General features: G+C 38.7%; 1 protein-coding gene across 1 annotated transcript in view; it reads left to right on the top strand.

The window, feature by feature from the left end:
• The first annotated feature begins 3,995 nt into the window (after window positions 1-3,995).
• RRAS2 (RAS related 2) overlaps window positions 3,996-23,249 on the top strand; it is a 74,826-nt gene continuing 55,572 nt past the window's right edge. The window contains exon 1 of the mRNA XM_023239597.2: window positions 3,996-4,398. Within this exon, the coding sequence (XP_023095365.1) occupies window positions 4,291-4,398 (108 nt within the window). The 5' untranslated portion in view covers window positions 3,996-4,290. The remainder of the gene's footprint in view (window positions 4,399-23,249) is intronic.

Here is a 23,249-nt window from a genome sequence, read left to right as displayed (position 1 = left end):
GTAAAAAGACATTTCCTTCATAGCTCAAATAAAATCCTGCAGTTCAATCTTTTCTCCCCACAGTTTTATTAAGATTTAATTCCTATACCATAACATTCACTCTAAAAAGTGTATAATTCAATGGTTTTTAGTATATTTAGAATTGTACAACCATCATAACTATCTAATCTCAGAATATTTTCCTACCTCCAGAAAGAATCCTCATACCCATTACCAGTCACTCACATTTTCCCCTCCATCCTGGCAACCATTAATCTACTTTCTGTCTTCATAGATTTTCTTAGGTTGAACCTTTCATATAAATGGAATTATACAATATGTGCTCTTTTCTAACTGGCTTCTTTCAGTTAGTGTAACATTTTTAAGGTTCACCCAGGTTGCAGCATGTATCAGTACTTCATGTCTTTATTGCCAAATAAAATTCTATTGTATGATTATACCACATTTTGTTTGTCCACTCATCAGTTGATGGACAGTTGGGTTATTTGTACTTTTTGGCTATTATGAATAATGTTGCTATGAACTTGCATGCACAGGTTTTTGTATGGATACATGTTTTAATTTATCTTGGATATATACTGGGGGGAATTTCTCGGTTATATGGTGACTCTGTGTTTAACGTTTTTAAAAACATTTTTTAAGTAGTCTTTTTTTTTTTAAGTTTTATTCATTTATTGAGAGAGACAGAGAGAGAGAGAGAGAGAGAGAGAGAGAGAGAGAGAGAATTCCCAAGTAGGTTCTGTGCTCTGCGGGGCTTGATCCCACGAACCTCGAGATCATGGTCTCAGCTGAAATCAAGAGTTGGACACTTAACTGAGCCATGCAGGCACCCCTCTATGTTTAACCTTTTGAGGAAACGCTAGACTGTTTTCCAAAGCGGAAAAGTCATCCTAGTGGGTATGAAATGGCATCACACTGTAGTTTTGATTCCACAGTTGAATCTGTTCCTGATGGCCCTGACCTAGACTATATCTCCCCTCCCGCTAACTACTGTGGCCAGTGCAGGTTGATAATCTTAAGTGAATTAGAGTGAACGGCTGAAGCTGCAGGTAGGTGGGTGTCCTTCACAAACTAGAGGGAAAATTTGGAGATAACTATTTGAAAGGAAGGAGGAATGGCTGGCTGGAAGGCAACCAGTACATGTTTCCTATAGGATGGATTTGCTTGCTTGGTGTCAGGAATTGTCCTGTACCTGGGGATCTTAGTGGTGCAGAGCAGGAAGGAAAGAACATCTTGGTCAGGACACAGGCATAGAAGAAGCTCACAAATAGGTGAATGAAATAGATTCTACTGAAAATAGACTGGTACTTTAGAAGGCAAAGAGCATAAGGACTCTGGCCATCTTCTTGGTCCTGAAGGATTATGGGAAATTTTAGGGCTAGGCAGATATTAGGAGACATTTGTGAGAAGTATAACTGGTCCTTTCTCAGCACTTCCTTGATGTGGGTTCCTCTTTCTTTTCTCTCCTTTTTCTCCTTTTCACACTGATAATAATATTTGTCACTGAGGCCCTTCTGGCTATTACTGCTGGGTAACAAACATTTTGCCCCTCCTCCCAAATACTTAAAACAACCATTTTGTACCACACCAAAAAAAGATAAATAGAGTTTGGTGGCTAAATGCAGTGTTTGACCCTGGACTGGATCCTGTGCTGGGGGGAAAATGCTCTAAAGCACATTATTGAGTCAACTGACAAAATTGGAATATGAATGGTAGATTAAGTATTCATATCAATATTAAATTTACTAAAGATGATAACTGTACTGTCCCTATTCTCAGGAAATACACACTGAAGTACTTAGGGGCAAATGGCCATAATGTCTGTAACTTATCCTTAAATGGTTAAAAAACTCATCTTTATATATGGATTATATATATATAATATATATGAATCATACATTTATATATGCACATACACATTTATTTGTATATAGGAATAATCATAAATTTATATATGTGTATATATACACACAATCACATATGTACACATGTATATATGTACATATATATGTGAATATTATAAATTTTCGTATGTATATGTATACATATATATACATATATATGGCAGAGAGAAATGGAGAGGGGAGAAAGATAAAGGAAGTGGGGTAAAATGCTCACAATAGTGGAATTTGGGTAAAAATGTATGGGTGTACTTTATATTTTACACATGGAAATTATTTCTAAATAAAAAGTTGAAAAAAGCACAACCAGTTTGCTACTTTATTTTGCTCATGATTCTGTGGATCAGGAAGGGCTGGCCTGGGCAGCTCTTCCTTGTGGTCTCTCATGCAGCTGCAGTCAGATGCCAGCGGGGATTGCCCTCATCTGAAGGCTCAACAGAGTTGGGTGCCCAAGATATCTCCCATGGCCGGCAGTTGATGCTGGCGGTCTGCTAGGAGCTCAGCTGTATCTTTGCCTTGCATTATGCTTTGCTAGCACGGCAGCTTTGGGGTAGCCAAACTTCTTACTTTGTTTCTCCCGGGGTGAGAATCCCAAGAGAAGAGGTGGAAGCTGCATGGCCTCTTCTGACCCAGCCTTGGAAGTTATACAGCATCTCTTCTGCTGCATTCTATTGGTTCCAAGCTAGTCACTAAATACTGTCCAAGAACTTGCAGTCATGTTCCCAAACTGCCATAAACGCTTATTGCATGCCAGGCACTGTTTTATGTGCTTTATAATGTATTTGCTCATTTGATTCTTACCAAAACAAAATAAAACGCCCTGATGGTAGGTAAGTCTTACTGTCCTTGGAGAGGAGAAAACTTGGTGCACAGAGGTTCACTTCCCAACATCACACCATTAGTAGAAGAGCTAGGATTTGAATCCAGACAGTCTGGCCCCAGAGCCCACGGCCTTATCTACTACCCTACACTACTTCTTCCCAGAGCTGTGATTCCTGTTACATTTGGTTAAACTACCATACACATCGATAATCACTTCTCATTCACAATCACCGGCACGAGAACTTCCCCAGTACATTCAAAATCATGTGACAGTTCTTATCTTCTCAGCTCTGACTTTTTTACATGCAGTTTCGTTTCCCTGGATTACTTTTCTTCTAATGATTTGCCTGTTTCTATTATTGATTCTTCACGTCTTTAGGAAGCCTTCCTTGACCACCCAGCTCTGGGGTGAATGCTTCTGCCATGGGCACAGATGCTAAATAGCTATGGCCCTTATCATTATGCCTTATAATTTGCCTATTGTCCTGGCTGTCTCCCTCACTGGACTCTTAAGTTCCCTGAGGGCAGGGGACACTGTTTGGTTTAGGAAAGGATCTCTAGCACTGAGCACAGTGCCTGGTATGTAGTGTGAACTTAATTACAAACTAACCTCTCACTTATATTCCTCTGTACAATTATGACATATTTCTTACACACAAATATAGCCACCAGGACAGTCTCCTGACACATACAAAACCTGTCCATTCACTCTGGTCCATGCACCCTCCATCACCGTGATTTATTCCCCATGCCCAGTCTAGTCTCTGTCACATAACCTCATCACTGCAACCCATCCCATACACAGTTACTGTGACACAGCTCTGATCCTCAATCACTGTCACACACTGGTTTTCACACAATCACGATCACCATCTGTACTCTTAAAACAGGATATTTACTCTCCTGCAAAAATTGGGTTAAGATGACAACAGCTCTATTTTTCACACACGCCTTCACATACTGTATTTTTTCATCCACATAATCCCTGACAATCCCTGACATTACACAGTTATGGTCACACACTGTCTGCTGTCTTCTTCTCACTCCCACTTGACACCTACTCAGACACACATACGCGCATACTCACTCACGCACGCACTCACTCACGCACACGCGCTCACAGTCCCGGGATCCGAGGGGCGGGTCCGCGGGGGTCTGAGCCGCCGGGGGTCAGCGCCGGAATCCCAGCCCAGGCCAGCGCGGCCCCGCCCCGCCCCGCCCCCTCATGCATATGCAGCACCTCAGCCTAGCAGCCCGGCCCCCAGACGGCCATTTGTAGCGGCGCTGGAGGCAGCGTTCGGCAGGCGCTGCGGCGACGTGAGGAGGAGCGCGCCCCCCGGCCGCTGCCGCCCCTGGCCCCTGCGGTCCTCCCGCTCCTCCGCGCCTCGGGCGGGACCCGGCCAGCCCGGGCGCCGCGCTGCCGCCCGGAGCGGCCCTCCCGGCAGCTCCCGGCGCCCGGGACCCCCGCCCGCCGCTCGCCCGCAGCCCGCCGGCCGCACACGTCCCCGGAGCCGGGCCTAGGGCGGGCGGCGGCTCGGCGTGGCCGGGCGGGCTCGGCGGCGTCCCCATGGCCGCGGCCGGCTGGCGGGACGGCTCCGGCCAGGAGAAGTACCGGCTCGTGGTGGTCGGCGGAGGCGGCGTGGGCAAGTCGGCGCTCACCATCCAGTTCATCCAGGTACCTGGAGCGGGCCTGCCGGGGGCGCCGGGGTGGCGGCGGGCGGGGGCTCGCGCTACCTGTGGCGGGGCTGCTGACGCGACCCCGCCCCGGAGGCGCCGCGCGGGCCGGGGGCGGGCGGGGGGTGAGGGCCCGGCTCTGCCCTCCTGCCCTGCGGCCGTGGCGCCGCGCTCCTGCCTGCCCGGCGCCCTGCTCGGCGTCCCGGGAGTCGGGCTTCTCAGGAATGTGTCCGGGAGGGCGGAGCTGGCAGGGTGGGAAGCGTCGATCCACCTTATCGCTCCGGCCGGGGCCGAGCCCTCCGGGGAGGCTGCGCCGCCGCGCCGGTCTTCCTGCCCCGAGGCCCGGGCTCCGGGCGTCGGGCGTGGGGCTTGCAGCCCCTCCAGCTGGGCTTCCAGCTGCCCCGGGCCGCCTCCTGCACCGTCGGTTGCGATCGCGGTGGCAAGTTGGCCGCGGCTCCGCGTGGTCTGCGGGTTTCTCTGCGCACGCTGAGCCGGAGCTGCCCGCTCGAGCTGTGTGTTTCTCTTTGTGTGTATTTGTGCTTTTAAGTAATCTCTTAGGTAATGTGTCCGGGTGGGAGGTGTGTGAAAATGCCCGAGGGAAATGGTGGCTTCGAGGAAGTTGAGAATGTTCTCCGATAGGATAGGGGTGAGACCATTTCCTAGGAATTCCTGGTGCCTTCCTGCTTCTCCCTTTGCCAAGGTGAAGTTTGGGATGGGCCATGCTCGGAGATGACCGACCGGGGCGTGCCTGCTGTATCTGTTCCAACTACCCACTCCCCCCACCCCGAGACCTCTTTGGATGCTGGAGGCGAAAGTCAGGGCTTGTGGTAAAGACAATTGCGATGGAATTCTTCATTCTTAGGATTTGCTCTGGTTAACAAGGTTGAGCGATCTTTTTCGGGATTTTAAAAATGAGAAACCCAGATGTCTCTCCGCTTTTGTCAACCTAAAAGGTGTGGCATACGCTGCAAGAGAAGGAAGGGACCCCGTTATAACAGGTAACAAAAGATATTCTTAGTACACAAGAGTACTGCTAAGATGCTTTGGTGAAGAATTAATTTCTGGTTTCCGTTTCATTCATTTGTTATCAACTGGGATACTTGAATGGCGTATTTCATTTCACTTCACGTTTATAGTGACATTAAAATACAGAGTACTGTTAAATATGATTGTTACCTTTCACGTTGCCTAAATGAGCAATAATTTGCTGTTGTAATATTTCAAGGGGTTAAAAACTGCTGCTAAAACCTTTGTATCCAGGAAGAGAAGATGTTTGTGTAATGAATATTTACAGTATGCTCATTAGTGGGTTAAAAAAAAAAAAATCACACTTTGTAAGAGGTGAGATTGGTTTAAGTTTAGCAGGCTGCAGAATCAGGGATGTTATGTTATATCCCTAGGGCCCAGAGAGAGACTTTAACTGATGGCAGAGCAAAACAATTTATAGCTAAACCTTTCTTTGGGGACTGTTGTTGGGCTGGTGGTGGTGGTGATGAGTGAGAGGATAATTCTGGGTTCCAGTATTAGTAAAGTGTCACCTGACAGGTTTAAACCACACATACTTAGTTGTTTTTTTTTGTTTTTTTTTTTTTTGGTGGGGAGGGATCATCTGAATGTATTTGAATCTTAAGTTACTTAATTAAGGTACTGGAACCTTTTGTTTTTGGGAAATGGTTTTAGAAATTGTTAAGATAACAGTAATTGCTGTTTTTAAAATGATTTTCTAGAATTCATTTGTTAAAGAAACACCTTCATGAATAGTACTGTACTAGATGGTATAAAAGAAGGGAAGGTGTGTATGCATGTGAAAGACATACATATATATACATAGAGAAAAAGTGAGCTTTGAGTCAACTGAAGTGTCTGTCTTATTCTGTCATTTATTGGTTGTGAGAACAGTGCCAGAATATTCATCTCTGAGCCTCAATTTAATTATCAGTAAAACGGGTGGGCTGACACATTGTTTATAATCCTATAAATTATGGGAATATTGTTAGCACCGTATCTGTCACGTAATATGTGCTCACTTAATGATTGCTGCTAGTATAAGTGTCTGTGTACAGTTCTGTAACACATTTAAATGCAGAGAGAATTCAGAATTGGGTAAAAGTCAGTTTGCAAAGAATTGATAAAAGTACTGTGTAGGCTTGGCGGTCGGGAGAGAGGACATACCTTCTGTGAGCATGGGGGAGTTTTATGCTAGTTTGGAGAGAGAAGGCAGGCAAGGAGGGGAGTGGGAGAGGCAGATGAATTGGAGCCAGTGAAAGGGAGGAATATAGGTTCTGACATCGGAGGAGACTTTCTGGAGAGGTAGGAGCCAGACCACTTCCATGGAGTCTCAGCTCTGCCACTTGCTGCATGTATAATCTTAGATAAATTACTTAACCTCTTGGTATCTCAATTTTCCCCATCTGTAATCCGGAGAGATAGAAAGTACCAGATAGTGTTGTTGTGAAAATTAGACTTAACATATGTCAAGGGCTTAAAACAATGCCTAGTGCATAATAAATCTACAGATGTTATTGCTGTTATATTAATCTTATATTATGGAGCTAAAGTGACTATTTATCATCTACACTTAATAGAGCCACTATTTATTGTATGACTCTTGGGAAATTAAAATTCATTCTGCTGTGATTGTCTAGCAGTAGTAATTGGGAGAGGAGATGGCAGAAGGATAATAATCTTAACAAGCGGAAGTGAGTTCTCTTTGTAGATCAGGATGACACAAATTGGTTTTATTTATTTTTTAAGTCTTCTGAAACATCCTTTTTACAGTGTTCTGTATATATTTTTCTATGATATAATCTTGAGCAGAAAAAATATAATAAATTGGGGAATGGAGAATGTAAAAACACTTTGTTTTTAGCCTTGACTTTCTGTAACCTTAGGTATACTTGTGACTTAGCATATGAAGAGCTGCAAAATAGGAGATTAAGGCAATAATTACTTAGTGCATTTTCTCCTTAAAAATGACTTTATCAGATCATAAAATGCCTGTATAAAGACGTAAAATATGTTTTTGTTGTTCATAGTTTTTTGAAAAATGTCTTAAGTTCTGTTGGCAAATAGAATACCTAAATGATGAGTAAATACCTAAATGATGAGTAGTTAGGAAGTGATCTTAGCATTGTACAAAGTGAAATGGAGAGAATTTTGCATATCTGGATTCTAGGTTTCCTTACTCAGGTGATGCTAGGGAATTTCTTAATCTTTCCTAATCTTCTCAAGGCTTTAGTTTTTTTTTTTTCTCCATAAAACACTGAGTTTGGGTGAACAAACCTGCACCTTTGAAATTCTAGGTTCTCATTTAACCAGCTGTGTGCCTTAGTCAAGTTTCTTGGGTTCCCCAAGCCTCAGTTTCCCTATATGAAAAGGGAAATTAAGTAGTACCTTTAGGTTTTTTGGAATAATTACAATAATGCACGCAAATTGTTCAGCACAGTGCCATCTACAGAGTATGTTAATAATTGTTACCTGGTTTTAATTGCTTTTATTACTTCTGTATCTTGTTCTTCCGAAACAAAATTTGTAATGTATTTATTTTTCCTTGACACGTAATCTGGTCTTTTAAGTCTTCAGTACCCCCTGCCTCCCACCCCAACCTCAAACTCCCCTCTTCACTTTGTGTGGTATTTAGGTGATGAATATTGATCCTGTTTTGAGTCGGGGAAACTTCTTTTTATCAGTTGCAAGTTGATTTTAGGAAAAGATGGAGTAATCGTTGGGTTTGAGGTTAATGCTTTACCTGCTAACTCTGAGAAGAGACCACACATGTTTTATAAGATTAAAGAGAGGAATTTCCCATCTTCTGTTCTTTGTTTAGCATCCTTACTTTCTGTTGAGCAGTTTGTCAGATTTTGAACTATGTAGGGGGTAGTTGATTCCTCACTCACTGGGTTTTAGTCTTACAACCTGTTAGCTGGACCTGACTCAGACATTGCTTTTAACCCAGAGTTTGTCTTTTGCTGGATGCTTTTTCATTGCCTTTTCCTTGGGGTGGAGATCCTAAAGAGATTTCAAGACACATGTATTTATGTTATAGTTAATTGATCCATGTGTGAAGGTTGTGAGTTTAGATTCCAGAATTGCTGTTCTGTTGTGATGTCTGAAGGACACTCTCTGCAATTAAAATAACTTGTGTCTGTGAGTTTGAAACTATACTGTAGACTTGTTTTTTTGTGTGCAGATTATATTTTCAGAGTAATTTACAAGTGAATTCTTAGCATTGAAAAATAAGGCACCTCAGCTGATGGTGGTACATACTAGAGATTGCCTCATTTTGGTAACACCTGAAATGGATGTGCTGGCGGTTCCTGCATAGAAATGGTAGGCACTCAAGGGAAAGGATGATCACTTTTAACAGAGGATAAGCAGAAGGAAATTCTAACCTAGGTTTTCTTAAAACTCATTCTTACATGTGTGTCTCCTTATTGGGATGGGGAAGTTGCCGGAGTTAGTGGAGACGCTTCTGTTGAGTGTCAAGAATCCTCTTTTCCCTTGGTCGAGTACCATTAGAAGGCAAAGTGATGGTGACAGGCAGCTGCCTACTGGGATGGGATTTTTAATTCACCTGTGTTGCTGAAGTGTGGGTCTTTACCAAGCTTTGAAATGAAAGTAGTCCTTAAGGGGCGCCTGGGTGGCCCAGTCAGTTGGGCATTGGACTTGATTTTGGCTTGTGTCATGATCCTACGTTTCATGAGTTCAAGACCTGCATCAGGCTTTGCGCTGACAATGTGGAGCCTGCTTGGGATACTGTCTGTCTCTCGAAAGAAAGAAAGAAGGAAAGAAGGAAGGAAAGGAGGAAAGAAGAAAGAAAAGAAAGAAAGAAGTCTTTGGTTCGGTTAGGAAAATAAATTAGTAACTTTAAAAGGGGGGAAGGAGTGGGGAAAGAGACTTTCTTGAAGCAGTATTGTTTTTATTTTAAGTTTCCTTTTTTTAAAAAAGTTTATTTTGAGAGAGAGAGAGAGCACGAGTAGGGGAGGAGTAGAGAGAGAATCCCAAGCAGGCCCCCCTGACATTGTGGAGCCTGACTCAGGCTCCATCCCATGAACTGTGAGATCATGATCTGAGCTGAAATCAACAGTCTGAAGCTCAACTGACTGAGCCACCCAGGCACTCCTTAAGTTTCCTTTTTCAAATTAAAACTGATCTCATAAAATTGAAATTTTGTGATGCAATGTGAACTTTCTTTCTTTCTTTCTTTCTTTCTTTCTTTCTTTCTTTCTTTCTTTCTTTCTTTCTGTTAGGAAAAATAGAAGCGTGTTTAGAGTATTAGTTCCTTTGTGCCCTTCTTACTGAAAAGTGATAATGAGTAAAAGACTTTCATTCTGCTGGTAGACAATGTTAGTTAATAGTGAATCTACTGGCAAGGCCTTGATCTTGAATTACTTTGGATAGATAGAGCTGCTGAGTCTGTGTTTGGGATTGAAACTTAAAGTAATGTCCTTGGTAGGCCTTTGATTTATTTCTACTTTGCCAAGAGAAATGCCTCTCAGGCTTTTGTGAAAAAGACAAAGATTTATATATTCACGTATTTTCTGTGTGGTTCTGAAAGAAGCAAAGAAATGTAAGTTGTCTAAAATTGTGCTACTGGATACATAATTAGACTGAGTTCCTTGTCACCCTATAAATTATATTTTATTTTTAGTGTTGTATAAAAGCGCTGTGATTGTTTATTGGTTACATGCATTAAATCATAGTTTAATTAGAAATATTATAGTCACAGAATTTGTTGTTTGTATACATTAGGAGTTTAATATTGCCAGCCAACTTATCTTGCCGCCTCATATGGTGATGTTTTTTCTAGGAGAAAGAGCTTTGTATACAAGTAAGTACATGTTCAGCACTAGAAGTATGAATATAAATGTCAAAGTAATATTCAGTGTTGCTTTTTAAAAAAAACTTTACCCAGATTTTCCAAATGCTAACATTTTACCATATTTGTTTTATCCTTTTCCCCATATATGGTTTTTAAAAATCATTTAAGTGTAAGTTGAAGACAGTGACCACTTATTTTTAAGTATCTCCATGTATATTTCCTAAAAAATGAGCATTTGCTTATATAAACAAGATATATAACCAAAATCAGAAATTAACATTGATATATTAGTAATCTAACATGTAGAGCTTTTTCAGATTTTGCCAATTGTCCCAATAATGCCCTTTATAGCAAAAGAATATCTCAGATTAAGCATTGCATTCAGTTTCCATATCTTCTTTAATTTGGAACTGTTCTTTAGTCTTTGTATTTTAGGACATTGATATTTTTGAAGCGTGTATCTTATTTGTAGAGTTCCTTGATTAGGGTTTGTTTTTTTCTTTTTTTTTCCCCAGCAACACATTTTTCTACAATTGAAAATGTCCATATAATCCAATTATTTCCTTTTAAGTAACATTTAACATAGCTAGCTGGGGTTTGTTTCTTCATTGTTAAATTCAGGTTCTGCATTTGGGGGGGAGGAACAACACAGAAATAATGAATTCTTCTTAGTGCATTATATCAGGAGACGTAAAATAGATGTAGATTTGATTCTATCTGTGCTTAACCTTTTGACTCCAGATCTAGAAATTTACCCTTAAAATACACACGCATGAGGTCACAGCATTGTTTGTAATTGAAGAAATTGGAAACACTTACAGAATAGGAGAGGGATTGAATAAAATATGGTACGTGTGGAGCATTATGTAGCTGTAAAAAAAAAAAATAAAGATTTCTATGAACTGATGTGAAGGGCCTTCCAGGATAAATTGTTCAGTGAAAAAAACAAAGTGCAAAATACCTATTGCATAATGTGCAGTATACTGCATTTTGTGTAAGAAAGAAGGGGAAATAAGAAAATACATATGTTTTTGCTTATTGGGACAAAAACACAGAATGGATAAATCAGAGATTAATGAGATTATTGGTTAGCCAGAGAGGGTGGGTAGGAATGAGGGGGAAGGGGTGGAAAGAATGGGGTTGGTAACCTTTCTGAGGATACTTTCTGACTTTTGGAACCATGTTTAATGTTTCACATACTTAGTCCATAAACAGCAAACACGAGTACAATCAAGTGGTGAAGAAAAAACCACCCTCAGGTGGAGTACAAACAAATAAATGAACTAGGGTCGCCTGGGTGGCTTGGTGGGTTAAGAAGCTAACTCTTGATTTCAGCTTAGGTCATGACCTCATGGTTCATCAGTTCAAGCCCCACATCCAGCTCTGTGCTCACAGCGTGGAGCCTGCTTGGGATTCTCTCTCCCCCTCTCTTTGCACCTCCCTCGCTTGCTCTCTCTCTTTCAAAATAATAAACTTAAAAAAAAAATAAAGGAAGTAAATGAACCAAACCTTATTTCAAATGAGTAAGATAACTATACTGAAGGGGGGAAAGAAAAAAACTAACTTTTGAACTGGGTGTTTGGACTATGTCCTCAGGATAAAGACAAAAAGAACTTGAAGCAAACATTGAACTCTAGTTAATAGGCTGTGTGTGTGTGTGTGTGTGTGAGAGAGAGAGAGAGAGAGGGACATGGCTTTTCAATTCTGAAACAATTTTCTATACTAGGATTAAGCAAATAAGTAAATATGTTGTGGAAAATGGGAGCCAACTTTCTCATTGTTGGTGAAGGGAGTTTTAAATGTGGAAAGGGGGAAGGCTAGCCTCAACTCAGATGCTTGCTTGGAATTGAAGATGTTGTCACAAATTCATGGTTTAAAAATTATAGAAGCAGAAAAAGATGTGTGTGGATACACATGCACATATCTGCGCTTTTTTTTTTTTTCAGCTCTGTATGCTGAGAGTATATAGAAATCGTGACTTCTTATTAGCAGTGAGAATACCTAGAGCCAGATCTTGGTTTCTAAATACCCTTCTTTACTAGAAGGAAACTTGGAGAAGTGACTAATCCCAGGCCTAGAGCAGAGAATAGAAGATGAGCTAGGAACATCTTGTAGTGCCAGAAAGTAAGATAGTGCTCAAAAGACAAAACAATGGTGACATGTCAAAGAGACACAGCCAACCCAAAGAACTCCCATTGGCTAACTCTGGGACAATATAGGCCATCGAATAATGATACTAATTGATTATCGTCCATAAAGTAAGAATCTGTGAATCCATAGGGATAAATAAATGAAGGAGGAAGGAAAGTTCTTATGGTAGAATTCTAATAAGCTTAGAGGAGGTGGTGGAATTAGAAAATCACTATTTGGCAGTATAACAGTTGATTCAAGTCAGAATCATAAATAGATGTTAAAACTGGTGGGTTTGAGAGTAGCTGGATATTAACATAGTCTCAAAGTATCTGCCCATAAGGTATTAATTATCGAGGGAAAATAACCACAGTGAGGAAACCTGGCTGACGTCACCTTGGCCAAGTGATCAAAATTAAGACCTCTGATGTTGCTTTATTTAGGTAATGATAATAAGCAGAGTTTGTTCTATTCAGTTATGTTAACAAAATCTGGTCTTCATAATCAGTCTAGCTCGGCATGGAGTGAAATTAAGCCTAAAGAAACCAAGTTGAGGCAAAAGGGGATTGACTTGTTCTGTTTAAGGAGAAAATTTCTGTCTAATTTTGTAGGCAGGTATCTTGAGGGAAAGGTTGAAAAATTTCTATTAGGTCAGTACAGATTTTGGTCATGATCTTTAGCATAATGACCTCCCTTTGTACTAATCTTGTATTTTGCTATATATTTTCTATCTTTTTTTACTCAGATTTACTTTAAAATTATTCATAAACATTTTTAATTAGAAAATTAGAATAATACTGTTTTATTCCCAGTTATGGGAAGTGAGGAAGTTAGAAGTTTTGTTTGCTGTTTCCACCCATATCTTTCATAAATTTAGTGTCCTTATTTAAAGCAACCAAGTGTGTGTTGCAGTGTTTTTAAAAGATCGTTTTTTGTCTTTTACATTCTGTTTTGCTACTATAATAGTAAATAGTAATGGTATTAATCTTTTTCCTATGAAGGGTCATTGCTTTTATTTGCCATTTGTGTCATTCTCACTGGTGTCAGTGCTTACAGGTAGTCTTTATCAACAGCTAGTCTTTATTTTGAAATGTGATTTGGAGAATACTTTCAAGTATTACTTTTTACTGTAAAGATAGCCAAGGTTATATTTACTTTTGCATGGTAAGTGATGATTTGGCTGGACATAAAATTGTTGGGCCCCCCAGCGTTTTTGTACTACAACAGTGGGGGTGTATCTTTGTTTTCTGATTCTTGACCTTTATTTGGCTGGTGGGCCTCCCATTTCTGTCCTGCAGGAATAATTGTTTTCTGCTTGCATGCTTGTAGCCTTTGCTTATCACTGGAAATGGAAACATTTATCAGGATATGGGTAGAACTTTTTCTCTGTTCACTAGGTTTCCCTGGGAAATGAAGAAACCCTCTCATCTCAGGTCTGGGAAGGTTTTCTTCATTTTTGAATTCATTTTCTCAATCATCTCATGAAATACTTATTATTTATGCATCGATTCTCTGCAATCATTATACCATACTGTGTTAAGTTAATCAGCAAAAAAGAAGATAGTCTTTATTCTAGGAAAATTTGCCAAATTGCCTTCTGTATCATTGATGTAGTTTTCTGGATGTGAAATCTAATTACTGTCTCAAACTGATTTAATGCCCTTGATATTTCAGTCTGATATTAACCAGTGGTAATGTTCTTTTTTTTTTTTTTTTCCTCTTAAGGCCACAAAACTGCTATTTTCTAAAGTTTGGTGCTGTTTAAGGAAATAACTCCTACCAGGGGGAGACGTTTTTCCCTGTGTAGTAGAGTATGTTTTTAAAAATGTATCGTCCCATGAAGAGTTGCTTTTAGCCATTCCTGGTGTTGGAGGTAAAGAACTGTCCATCCTTCAGAATTACTGTGGGGCCCTTGGATTCTCAATCTTTTTGATGCTGAAGGGCAGGTTGATTCCAGGGGCTTTAATTTTTGGAGTATCAGCAGGATTTCAACAAATGTGAAATTCTGTTAATTCAGTCATATTTGGGGTTTTGGCTGAGAGGTGTCATTTTGGAGAATTAGAGGTGGTTAAAAGGGATAGTTTTCAGGTTTATTTACCCTTCAAGATTAAGCTTTCTGCACTGAGGCACATGGAAGAAGCTGGGGAGACAGTGAGTGTGAGATGCTGTAAGATGAAGATCAAGGCAAAGGTTTTTCTTGCTGTAGGTATAGAAATTGGAATGGCTTAGAAGCAAAAGAAGTCCTTTCTTTAGCATGTGTGTGTATGTTTTGTGATCTGAAGGGTGCTTATTTGATATTGTATAGATGTCTTTTCATGATTTCATAAACTTTTTTGTTCTTTTTCCTTGTTTTTTTTTTTAATGAGATTGCCATCTACTTTTTACAGTAGTACTTTAGGTTATTTACATGGCATTTTAAAGAAATTGTAGTGAGAGGTTTTCTAGGATGTTTGTAGTGCCCTTAATGACTTGTTGCAAGGCACTGTAAGACTGATTTTGCATTGCTTCCTTTGATATGAAATCTTGTACTTTGTATTCTTAGATAAATTTCATTTGTTTGGATGTCTCCTTAATTTTTAAGATACACATTTGGGGAAGGGTTGAGTGGATCCTTCTGTGGATTTCTAGCTTTGTTAGGCTGTGGTCAAAGAATGTGACCTATAAATTCTCTGTGTTTTGGAACATTAAGAATTTTTAGTGGCCAAATACTATTAATATTTGTAAATATTTTAAGAACACAAGAGAAGAATGAGTATTCATTTGTAGCTTCTAAGGTGCAAAGTTTTGTTCAAATCTATTATAATGGAATTTGTTGATTATATTCAGATCTTTTATAGCTTCTGTTTTTTTGTTACCTATTTAATCTGTGAAACTCTGAAATACATTCATTAAATATCCCATGAAGACTGTGTTTTAAGTTTCCTTGAGTGTCTTATTTTGCTTTATTTTGATGTTATAATTTTATATATAAAATGTTATGCTTGAATCTTTGTATTAAAATTCAGTAGTATTAGTCTTGTGTGGAGTTTAACCTTGATTTTGATCCTGTGATACTACATTGCCGTTCTGCTTTCTGTTTGTATGCATTTACTTCATTGATATTTTACATTTCTTGTAAAAGTAAAAGAAAAAGCTTTCTTGTAGTAAGCTTTTGTGAACAGTATTTAATGTGATCTTTAAAAGTCAAATCTGAGGGTCTTTGTCTTTTGGTAGGGAATTCAGCCCATTCACATTTATTGTGTAATTTGATTATGTATTTGTGAAGTAATCTAGATAAATACATTTTTATCCTTTTTATTTTTATATTTTCTTTGTTTTTAATTTTTATTTATGCAGGCTTAATTGAGTTTATTTTTATTGCTTTATTTACCATGCATTGAGAGTATAAATGTAGAAATTATTTTAAAAGTAGAGTTTGTTTCTTTGAAACTTATTCCTTGTGGTTGCTTTTGTCATAGTCATATGTAGTCTGTGACATTAACCACAACAGCTGCCATGTTTTTGTTTTTTTAAAAAGATTTCCTAGACCTGAAAAAATTCATGCTGCTTATCTGAGAAAAGACAGTTTGAGGTAGCGCAAAGAATCCTTTTTGTGAGTCAAGACATTTATGTAGATCTTGGTTTAGCCTATATATGACTGTGGCTTTGGACAAGATAACCATTCTGTGTTTGATTCACTTTGGCACTGTTATTTTAAGCCCTGTAAACACTACAATGTTTACAAGTAGAACAAGTATTTCAGTAAAGGATTTTATAGATTTGGAATATTTTGCCCGAATGTCTGCCCCTTAGTTGTATTTGTTTGTACATTTTATACTTTAGATTTTGAGAGTCATAGACCAAGGATACTTCTGTTACATAGAAGTAATCATGTAGCAAAATATGTTAATATTTATTAATTGTTAGTATTAGGTCTTGAACAGGAAATAGTAAATCGTTGGGAAAAGAAAGTGGTCTTAAGAAAGATGAGTTGTGTCTATTCTGGTTCCATAGCTGCTGGTTACTAAAGAAGACAAAGAACCGAACTGTTTTTCACTTTGGATTTCAGAGTTTCTTTGTAATTAAAAGATTACCTATACGTAGTAACGTAGTAACGTGTACATTTGAATGAATCTTGTGTTAGAAGTTTTAGTAGTTGATCCATAGCATTCAGTTTTTTTTGAAAATAGTCTTTAGAGAAGATAGTCCTATTGTAATTTCTTTCTGGAAATTCTGACTCAGGAAATGTAAAACAGCCTGAGAGTAAGGTCTTAAAAGATTTATTACTTTTGTCTTGTTTCCTGGTGGGTTTTCTTTTAATGCCTTGCTTTTGGTTAAATGATGACATGTGGTTGAGATTACAACAGTCAGCAATTTGTTAGCTGAGAGGAAAAGAATAGTAAGCACATAGTTGAGTCAAACTGCAAAGGAAGTTTTGTGATAGGTATAACATTTAAGTTTTAGAAATCTTGTGGAAAAGTTGCGTGACTATGAAATTCGTAATTTTTGTCCCTTTTGTCTCTGAAATTAAGGTGTGTCAGTAAGGTGGGGAAATTTGCCTTAAGCGTGTGTATGCATGTGTGCAAGCATACACAGATGTGGATCTTGTTCGAACTGAGAGTGAATTTAAGTTTAGAGAAGGGTTCATGGGTTTTGGGAATAAAAAAATGCAGATAAAGTATAAAACAGTGGACTTGGTCTGTGATAATTTAACTTGCAGATGTTTAAATGAATGGTTACAATAGCTTGAGTACTACCCGAATTATTTTCACATATTGGCATGGAATTTCCATGCCAGTCCTTGGTTTGAATTAGCTACTTCTCAATTATCAAGTTACTTAATGTTAACAGCTTCGTATCACTGCAGTGTTATATGGTCAAACACTTTACATTTAGCTGAGCGTTAAGAATGGAGTAGAAATTGGTGAGATTATGTATCAGCAATTCAGACTTCATCAAATGTTGGGTTTTGGGATTATTTTCTTACCATTAGAAAATCTGATAGGTGATCATAATTTTAGCAGGTGTTAAAATAGTATGGAAAGTTTTGTTATAATGTTACATTGTGATTCTTGGGTTTTAATTTTATGTTTAAAGACAGACTGATTTTGTTTATTGTTTCTCCTTTCTTAATTGCAAATTACGTATTTACTTAGATTTCTTTGTAGCAGACAGTTTCAGGAAGTAGCCATTGGCAGAGCTGATTAGTCAAATGAAGTTGTCTGACATGGGTTACTTTAGTTTGTGGTTTTAGATGAACAGTACATGGTGCACAGCTGTTGCTCCAACAGCTTTGTTCCAGCTGTCTTACTGGCCTGTCACAAAATACCCCACATTCCTTTTTTTTTTTTTTTTAAGTGGAACTCCGTGTAATATTCTATACTCTATTGCTTAAAATGGGTCCTACTAATTACTTTAATGACTTTTCTTCACTTTTATTCCTATCCATAGCTACTTAGTTAGAATGGCGCTAAAATGGATTATGAGTGATTTATAAGCCTTGTCATATTTATAATTTTTTGTTGTTAATTAAAGTTGCAGTTGTGAAATGTTTGTACAGGTTAAGTAGTTAACATTGAAAAGGGCACCCAACGTAACGTCCCCAAATAAATAGTTGGTATTTGGATATGAAACTGGCATCTTCTAATTTCCTATTTTAACCTTGAGTTTGTATTAATAAGTTTCAACAGAATTATAAGATGGTTATATGGTTATATGGTTATAAGCCATAATATGGTTTATAAGCTTGTGTAGTACTTTTATAGGTAGACTTTACTTTGTGTTTTTGATACAGTGGTTGGACTTCATTTTACTATCTTATGTTGTAACTGAATTACAATACTAATGATTTCAAGTTTTTTTCTTAAAGATCTTATTTTTTTTAATGTTTATTCATTTTTGACACAGAGAGAGACAGCATGAGTGGGGGAGGGGCAGAGAGAGAGGGAGACAGAATCAGAAGCAGGCTCCAGGCTCTGAGCTGTCAGCACAGAGCCCGATGTGGGGCTCAAACTCGCGGACTGTGAGATCATAACCTGTGCAGAAGTCGGACGCTTAACCAATTGAGCCACCCAGGCGCCCCAAAGATCTTATTTTTTAAGTAATCTCTACACCCAAAGTGGGGCTTGAACTCACAATCGTAAGATCAAGAGTTGTATGCTCCACTGACTGAGCCAACCAGGCACCTGTTTGTTTTGCTATTTAATAAGGAACAAGGACCTGTGAAGAATATTTTGAATCAATGATGATTAATATATATTGAACATATTCTGTGTATTAGACGTCATGCTAAAAACTTTATCAATATTGCCTCATTTAATCTTTATGATTTATTATGTCTTTTTTTACAGCTATAGAGACTGAGGCTCAGTGGTTAAATATGTTGCTCAGGATCCCACAATAATGGCTCAGATGGGACTTGAACCTTTATTTTCTGATTACAAAGCACCTTACAGGTGCTAAGGGCTACACTATACTACCTTGCCCCCCAAAACCACTTTTTATTTAATGAGTTACCTTAATAATGACGTTTTTGTGTCAGTTGTGTTTCTTTTCTTCTTTTTTTCTTCTTTTAAAGTTAAGTTCATGAAACATTTTCCATTTAGTTGAAATTAGGAGAGCTGAGATTGCATAGTGAGTGAGGTTTTGTTTAAAGTATTGCCTTGCTTCCCTCTCTGTTCCCCTGCTTCCTTGTGATCGATGTCCCATTACTCCTACACACACTGCCCTAGCTTCTGCTCTCCCTAGACCTGGCAACCTCCAGACGCCTTCCCATCCTGTTTGAAACTCCTGCTCTGACACAGCCTATTGCTCCTGGAGAAGCACAGTCTGATCATGCTTAGTCACAATCTGTGTGAAATGCACATCCATGACTCTTTTGAAGCTCTGTCCTTTACCAAGTATGCTGTTTTATCTGACTAATTCTTAGTCATCTTTCTAGATGTGACTCAGGGTTCATCTCCAGCAAGCCTTTCCCCAGGGAATATCCAGATTGGAGTAGGTACCCCTCCCAATGTGCCTCCATTGAATCCTGTACATATTTTTGATGAACTTTCTGAGAGTAAGTTGTGGAAGTAATGTCCCTTTACTGTTCTGAAGAACAAAAAAGAGAGTCTTTAATATGATCTTAGTACAGTTACCAAAGTCAGGAAGTTGTAATACTTGTAACTTAGATTATTGAAACTTAGTTGTTCCAATAATGTCTTCTATAGCATAGCAAAAGAAAATCTTTTTGGTCTAGGATCCAATCCAGGATTGAACATTGTACTTATTTTTAATGTCTTTTTAGTCTTAAAGTTATTTGTAAAACATTCCACAATTTGGGTTGTCTGATGTTTTCTTATCATTAGAAGCAAATTAGGTAGTTTCGGCAGAACTATCACAAAAGAAGAGTCTTCCTCCAGTACAGACCTTATATTAGGGAGGCACATGTCTATTTTTCCCAATACTGGTGTAGAATTGGACCACTCTGTTAACCACTGAAAAGTGATGACTGTTCCCTTTGTAATAAGTATCTTGTGGGTAGAGATACTGAGGCCAGGTTAATAACTACTTTTGAGCTTTTAGGGTTGTGTCTCTTTCTCATTGCTCAACCTCTTGTCCTTTCTTCTTTCCCTCCTTTCCTAGTTTCCTTCTTTCTTTCTTATACTCGTTGTCTCTAATTTGCATTTTGTGACAAGTTTTTTTTTTTTTTTTTTTTTTTTTTTAATCCTCAAAGAATGCTTGAATTGTACTCACAGGTTTTTAAGGGCAGAGCCCCAGTTATACCACATTTTATTTGGTGAAAGGATCTATATTTTGTTGGCCTTGGTTTCTTCATCTGTAAAATGAAGGTTCTGAAATAGATCATATTCTAAGGTCGTTTTAGATTCTACAGTCCTATGGCACATAAGTTTAGGAGTTTGTGTGTGTGTTTTCTTTCCAGTTAGGTTGTTTTATCTTGTTTGGCATTTTTTCCATAAGATTTTTAAAAAGTTGTCTTCATACTTCCTGTACAGTATATAAATGTCTCACTGCTTTGGCTTATAATAGAACTGATCTTTGACTGGGGCCATGATATGCTTCACACTTGGATTGGTAATTCCTCTTTCCAGCCTGGAAGACAAAGTGTGCTTTTCTTTTTTCATGGAGTGGAGAACTCATTCCTGCACAATCAATAAATCCTGTCATTCCATGGAGTTTTCTAAATTGCTTAAAAAGGAAGAGAAGAAAAAAACCCTGTTCAGTCTAGTTGTGTTTATTACCTTTAAAAACATGGTTTATGGGTAACTTTTTTGCAGGGTTTCATAGAATTTCTAATCATTATATCATAGTTTTTAAAGAAATGAGAATCTTGGGGCACTTGGGTGGCTCAGTCGGTTAAGCAGCCACTCTTGATTGTGGCTTAGGTTATAATCTCATGATTCGTGAGTTCAGCCCCATGTCGGAGTTGGCTTGGGATTCTCTCTCTTTCTCTCTCTCTGTCCCTCCCCAGCTCGTGCTCTCTCGTCCTCTCAAAAAAAAAAAAAAAAGAATCTTGATTCATTGTGGAGTTTAGAACAAATTATTTAGTTGTAGAAGTCAATTTCATTTTAAACAGACTGGAAGAGTCCTGTTATTTTAGCGTTGTTAATACTTTAAAATTCTGCAGTAAAAGCATTAGGTTATTTAATGAATTACAAAAATTGCTTGGCCACATCTTAACTTTTTAAAAATAATTCTTAAGAAGTTTTATACTGGGGCGCCTGGATGGCTCAGTCGGTTGAGCATCCAACTTTGGCTTAGGTCATGATCTCAAAGTTCGTGAGTTGGAGCCCCACATCGGGCTCTGTACTGACAGCTCAGAGCCTGGAGCCTGCTTCCGATTCTGTGTCTCCCTCTCTCTCTGCCCCTCCCCTGCTCATGGTCTTTCTCTCTGTCTCAAAAATAAATAAAAAACATTAAAAAAATTAAAAAAAAAGAATTTTTTATACTAACTAGAACTTACCTTTTATGATGTTTTGCACTTGAGCATTCAGGGAACTTTTGTGTATATGGTTTCCTTTTAATACCAGCAATAACCCTTTATGATTGCAAGGTGGTGATCATGGTCATTGTTATTTCCATCTTGTAGAAGAGGAGATGGGGGCTTGGGAAGCAGCTATTTGCCCATGGTCCTATACCAAGTAAGCAGGGAAGCTGAGATTGGGTTTCCCAACTCCTAAAATACAATAATCATCTTACTACAGCCTATGAATGTTATATTGGAATAAAACCCCCAACACTGGGGCACCTGGGTGGCTAAGTTGGTTGAGCATCTGACTTCAGCTTGGGTCATGATCTCACAGTTCGTGAGTTGGAGCCCTGCATAGGGCTTGCTGCTGTTGGGGGGCACAGAGCCCACTTTGGATCCTCTGTCCCCCTTTCTCCCTCCCTCCCCCACTTGTGCACGCGCTCTCTCTCTCTCTCTCTCTCTCTCTCTCTCTCTCTCTTTCTTTCTCAAAAATAAATAAACATTAAAAAAAATGCCAACACTTACTAGAGGGGAACTGAAAGGAGTGATATAATCTCATTTAATGGATGGAATTCTGCTACCTGTTACCAGTATGGATCTGGAGGGAGCACTGAATAGAGGTGGGATCAGTGAATGAGATTTCCTCAGAAGCACACTTGATGACTTGATGGGTTTCTACTAGAGCTGTTGATGAAGAGGGCACTGTTGGAAGCTAGTGGAGGGACTAAGGTTTGTAATGGCATCCTCTCTAAAATGCAGCATAAGAAAGCTGAGGTATTCACTGTATGGACAGATCACGCATGAGAATGACAAACAACAGATTTAAGTACGGATCGATCACCTCTTGGGGTGGGGCTGAGGAAGATGGGAGAATATGACTTTCGAGAGACATATAAGGGTCGAGAATTGTTGCTAATTTTTTATTTCCTAAGTTGGGAGGTAGGTATGCATACATATTTTTAATATTTTTTTCTTCATAAAACATTTTCCGAGTTATTTTATGGTTAATGAAGAACAACAATGTAGTCAAATGGAAACTCTTAGCTTTTCATATGATGTTCAAGGTATCACGACTTGGTTGACAAGACACAAGTGTGTTCTTTAGGGGTTTTCCTTCAGGGTGGGAAACTTTTTATTTTTTTTCCCTGACCAAACAGCAAATAAAAATTGAGTACAATTTTTATTACAACAAAAAGTTCATATTTGAACTTGTGAGCAAAATTGTTTTGTGTGGATGTGTGTGTATATGTGTGTTTTGATTTGCTTCTAAAATTACTATATACTGTTATTGTAGCTTTCTCCAAAGCACTGCCTCTGATTTCATCTTGGTTACAGGAACTGATGATTAATTTTGCCGTAAATTTCCTGTATGAAGAAGTGATACCTTTAACTTTTCCCATCACAAATTTCTTAATACTATTTGTAGATGCACAAAATGAATGCTCACATAATGTGGTTTTAGGTAGGTGTGACCAAGGATTAAAAGAAAATCTAGAGTACCATATACTAGGCCAGTGCTTTGCACTATACTCTCGACATTTTTGCTCATCTCTAAAGTGGATAACTTTTGGGCTGAGGGCATGTTTCATCAAGAGTTGATAATTTTTTTAGGGGGATGGGTAGGATTATTTATTTATTTTAAAATGTGTTACCCTTTTGGTGGCTTTGTGAATGAAAGGAATCTTATTTCCAAGTTTGGATGATCATGGGATTAGAAAAAATGCACTTGGTGGTTATTCATCTAAAAAGTTTTGCCTTTATTTGGATATTTTTGCTTTTTGGAGAGGTAAGATGGGAGAGAGAAGAGGAACTCTGTGTTCTTCGTGAAAGTATGTATACTGGAATGTTGCTAATTCTCAACAAAGAGATTGATTGAAAACGTGATTTAAGGGCACCTTTAGATTTATATAGATTACAGTGTGAGTTTAAGAGGAAGTGGGTGGGCTGGGGT

This window comes from Felis catus, chromosome D1 (genome assembly GCF_018350175.1).
Source record: "Felis catus isolate Fca126 chromosome D1, F.catus_Fca126_mat1.0, whole genome shotgun sequence".
Lineage (NCBI taxonomy): Eukaryota > Metazoa > Chordata > Mammalia > Carnivora > Felidae > Felis > Felis catus.
The sequence above is the reverse complement of the archived record's forward strand: the minus strand, read 5'-3'. Positions and strand labels throughout refer to the sequence as shown.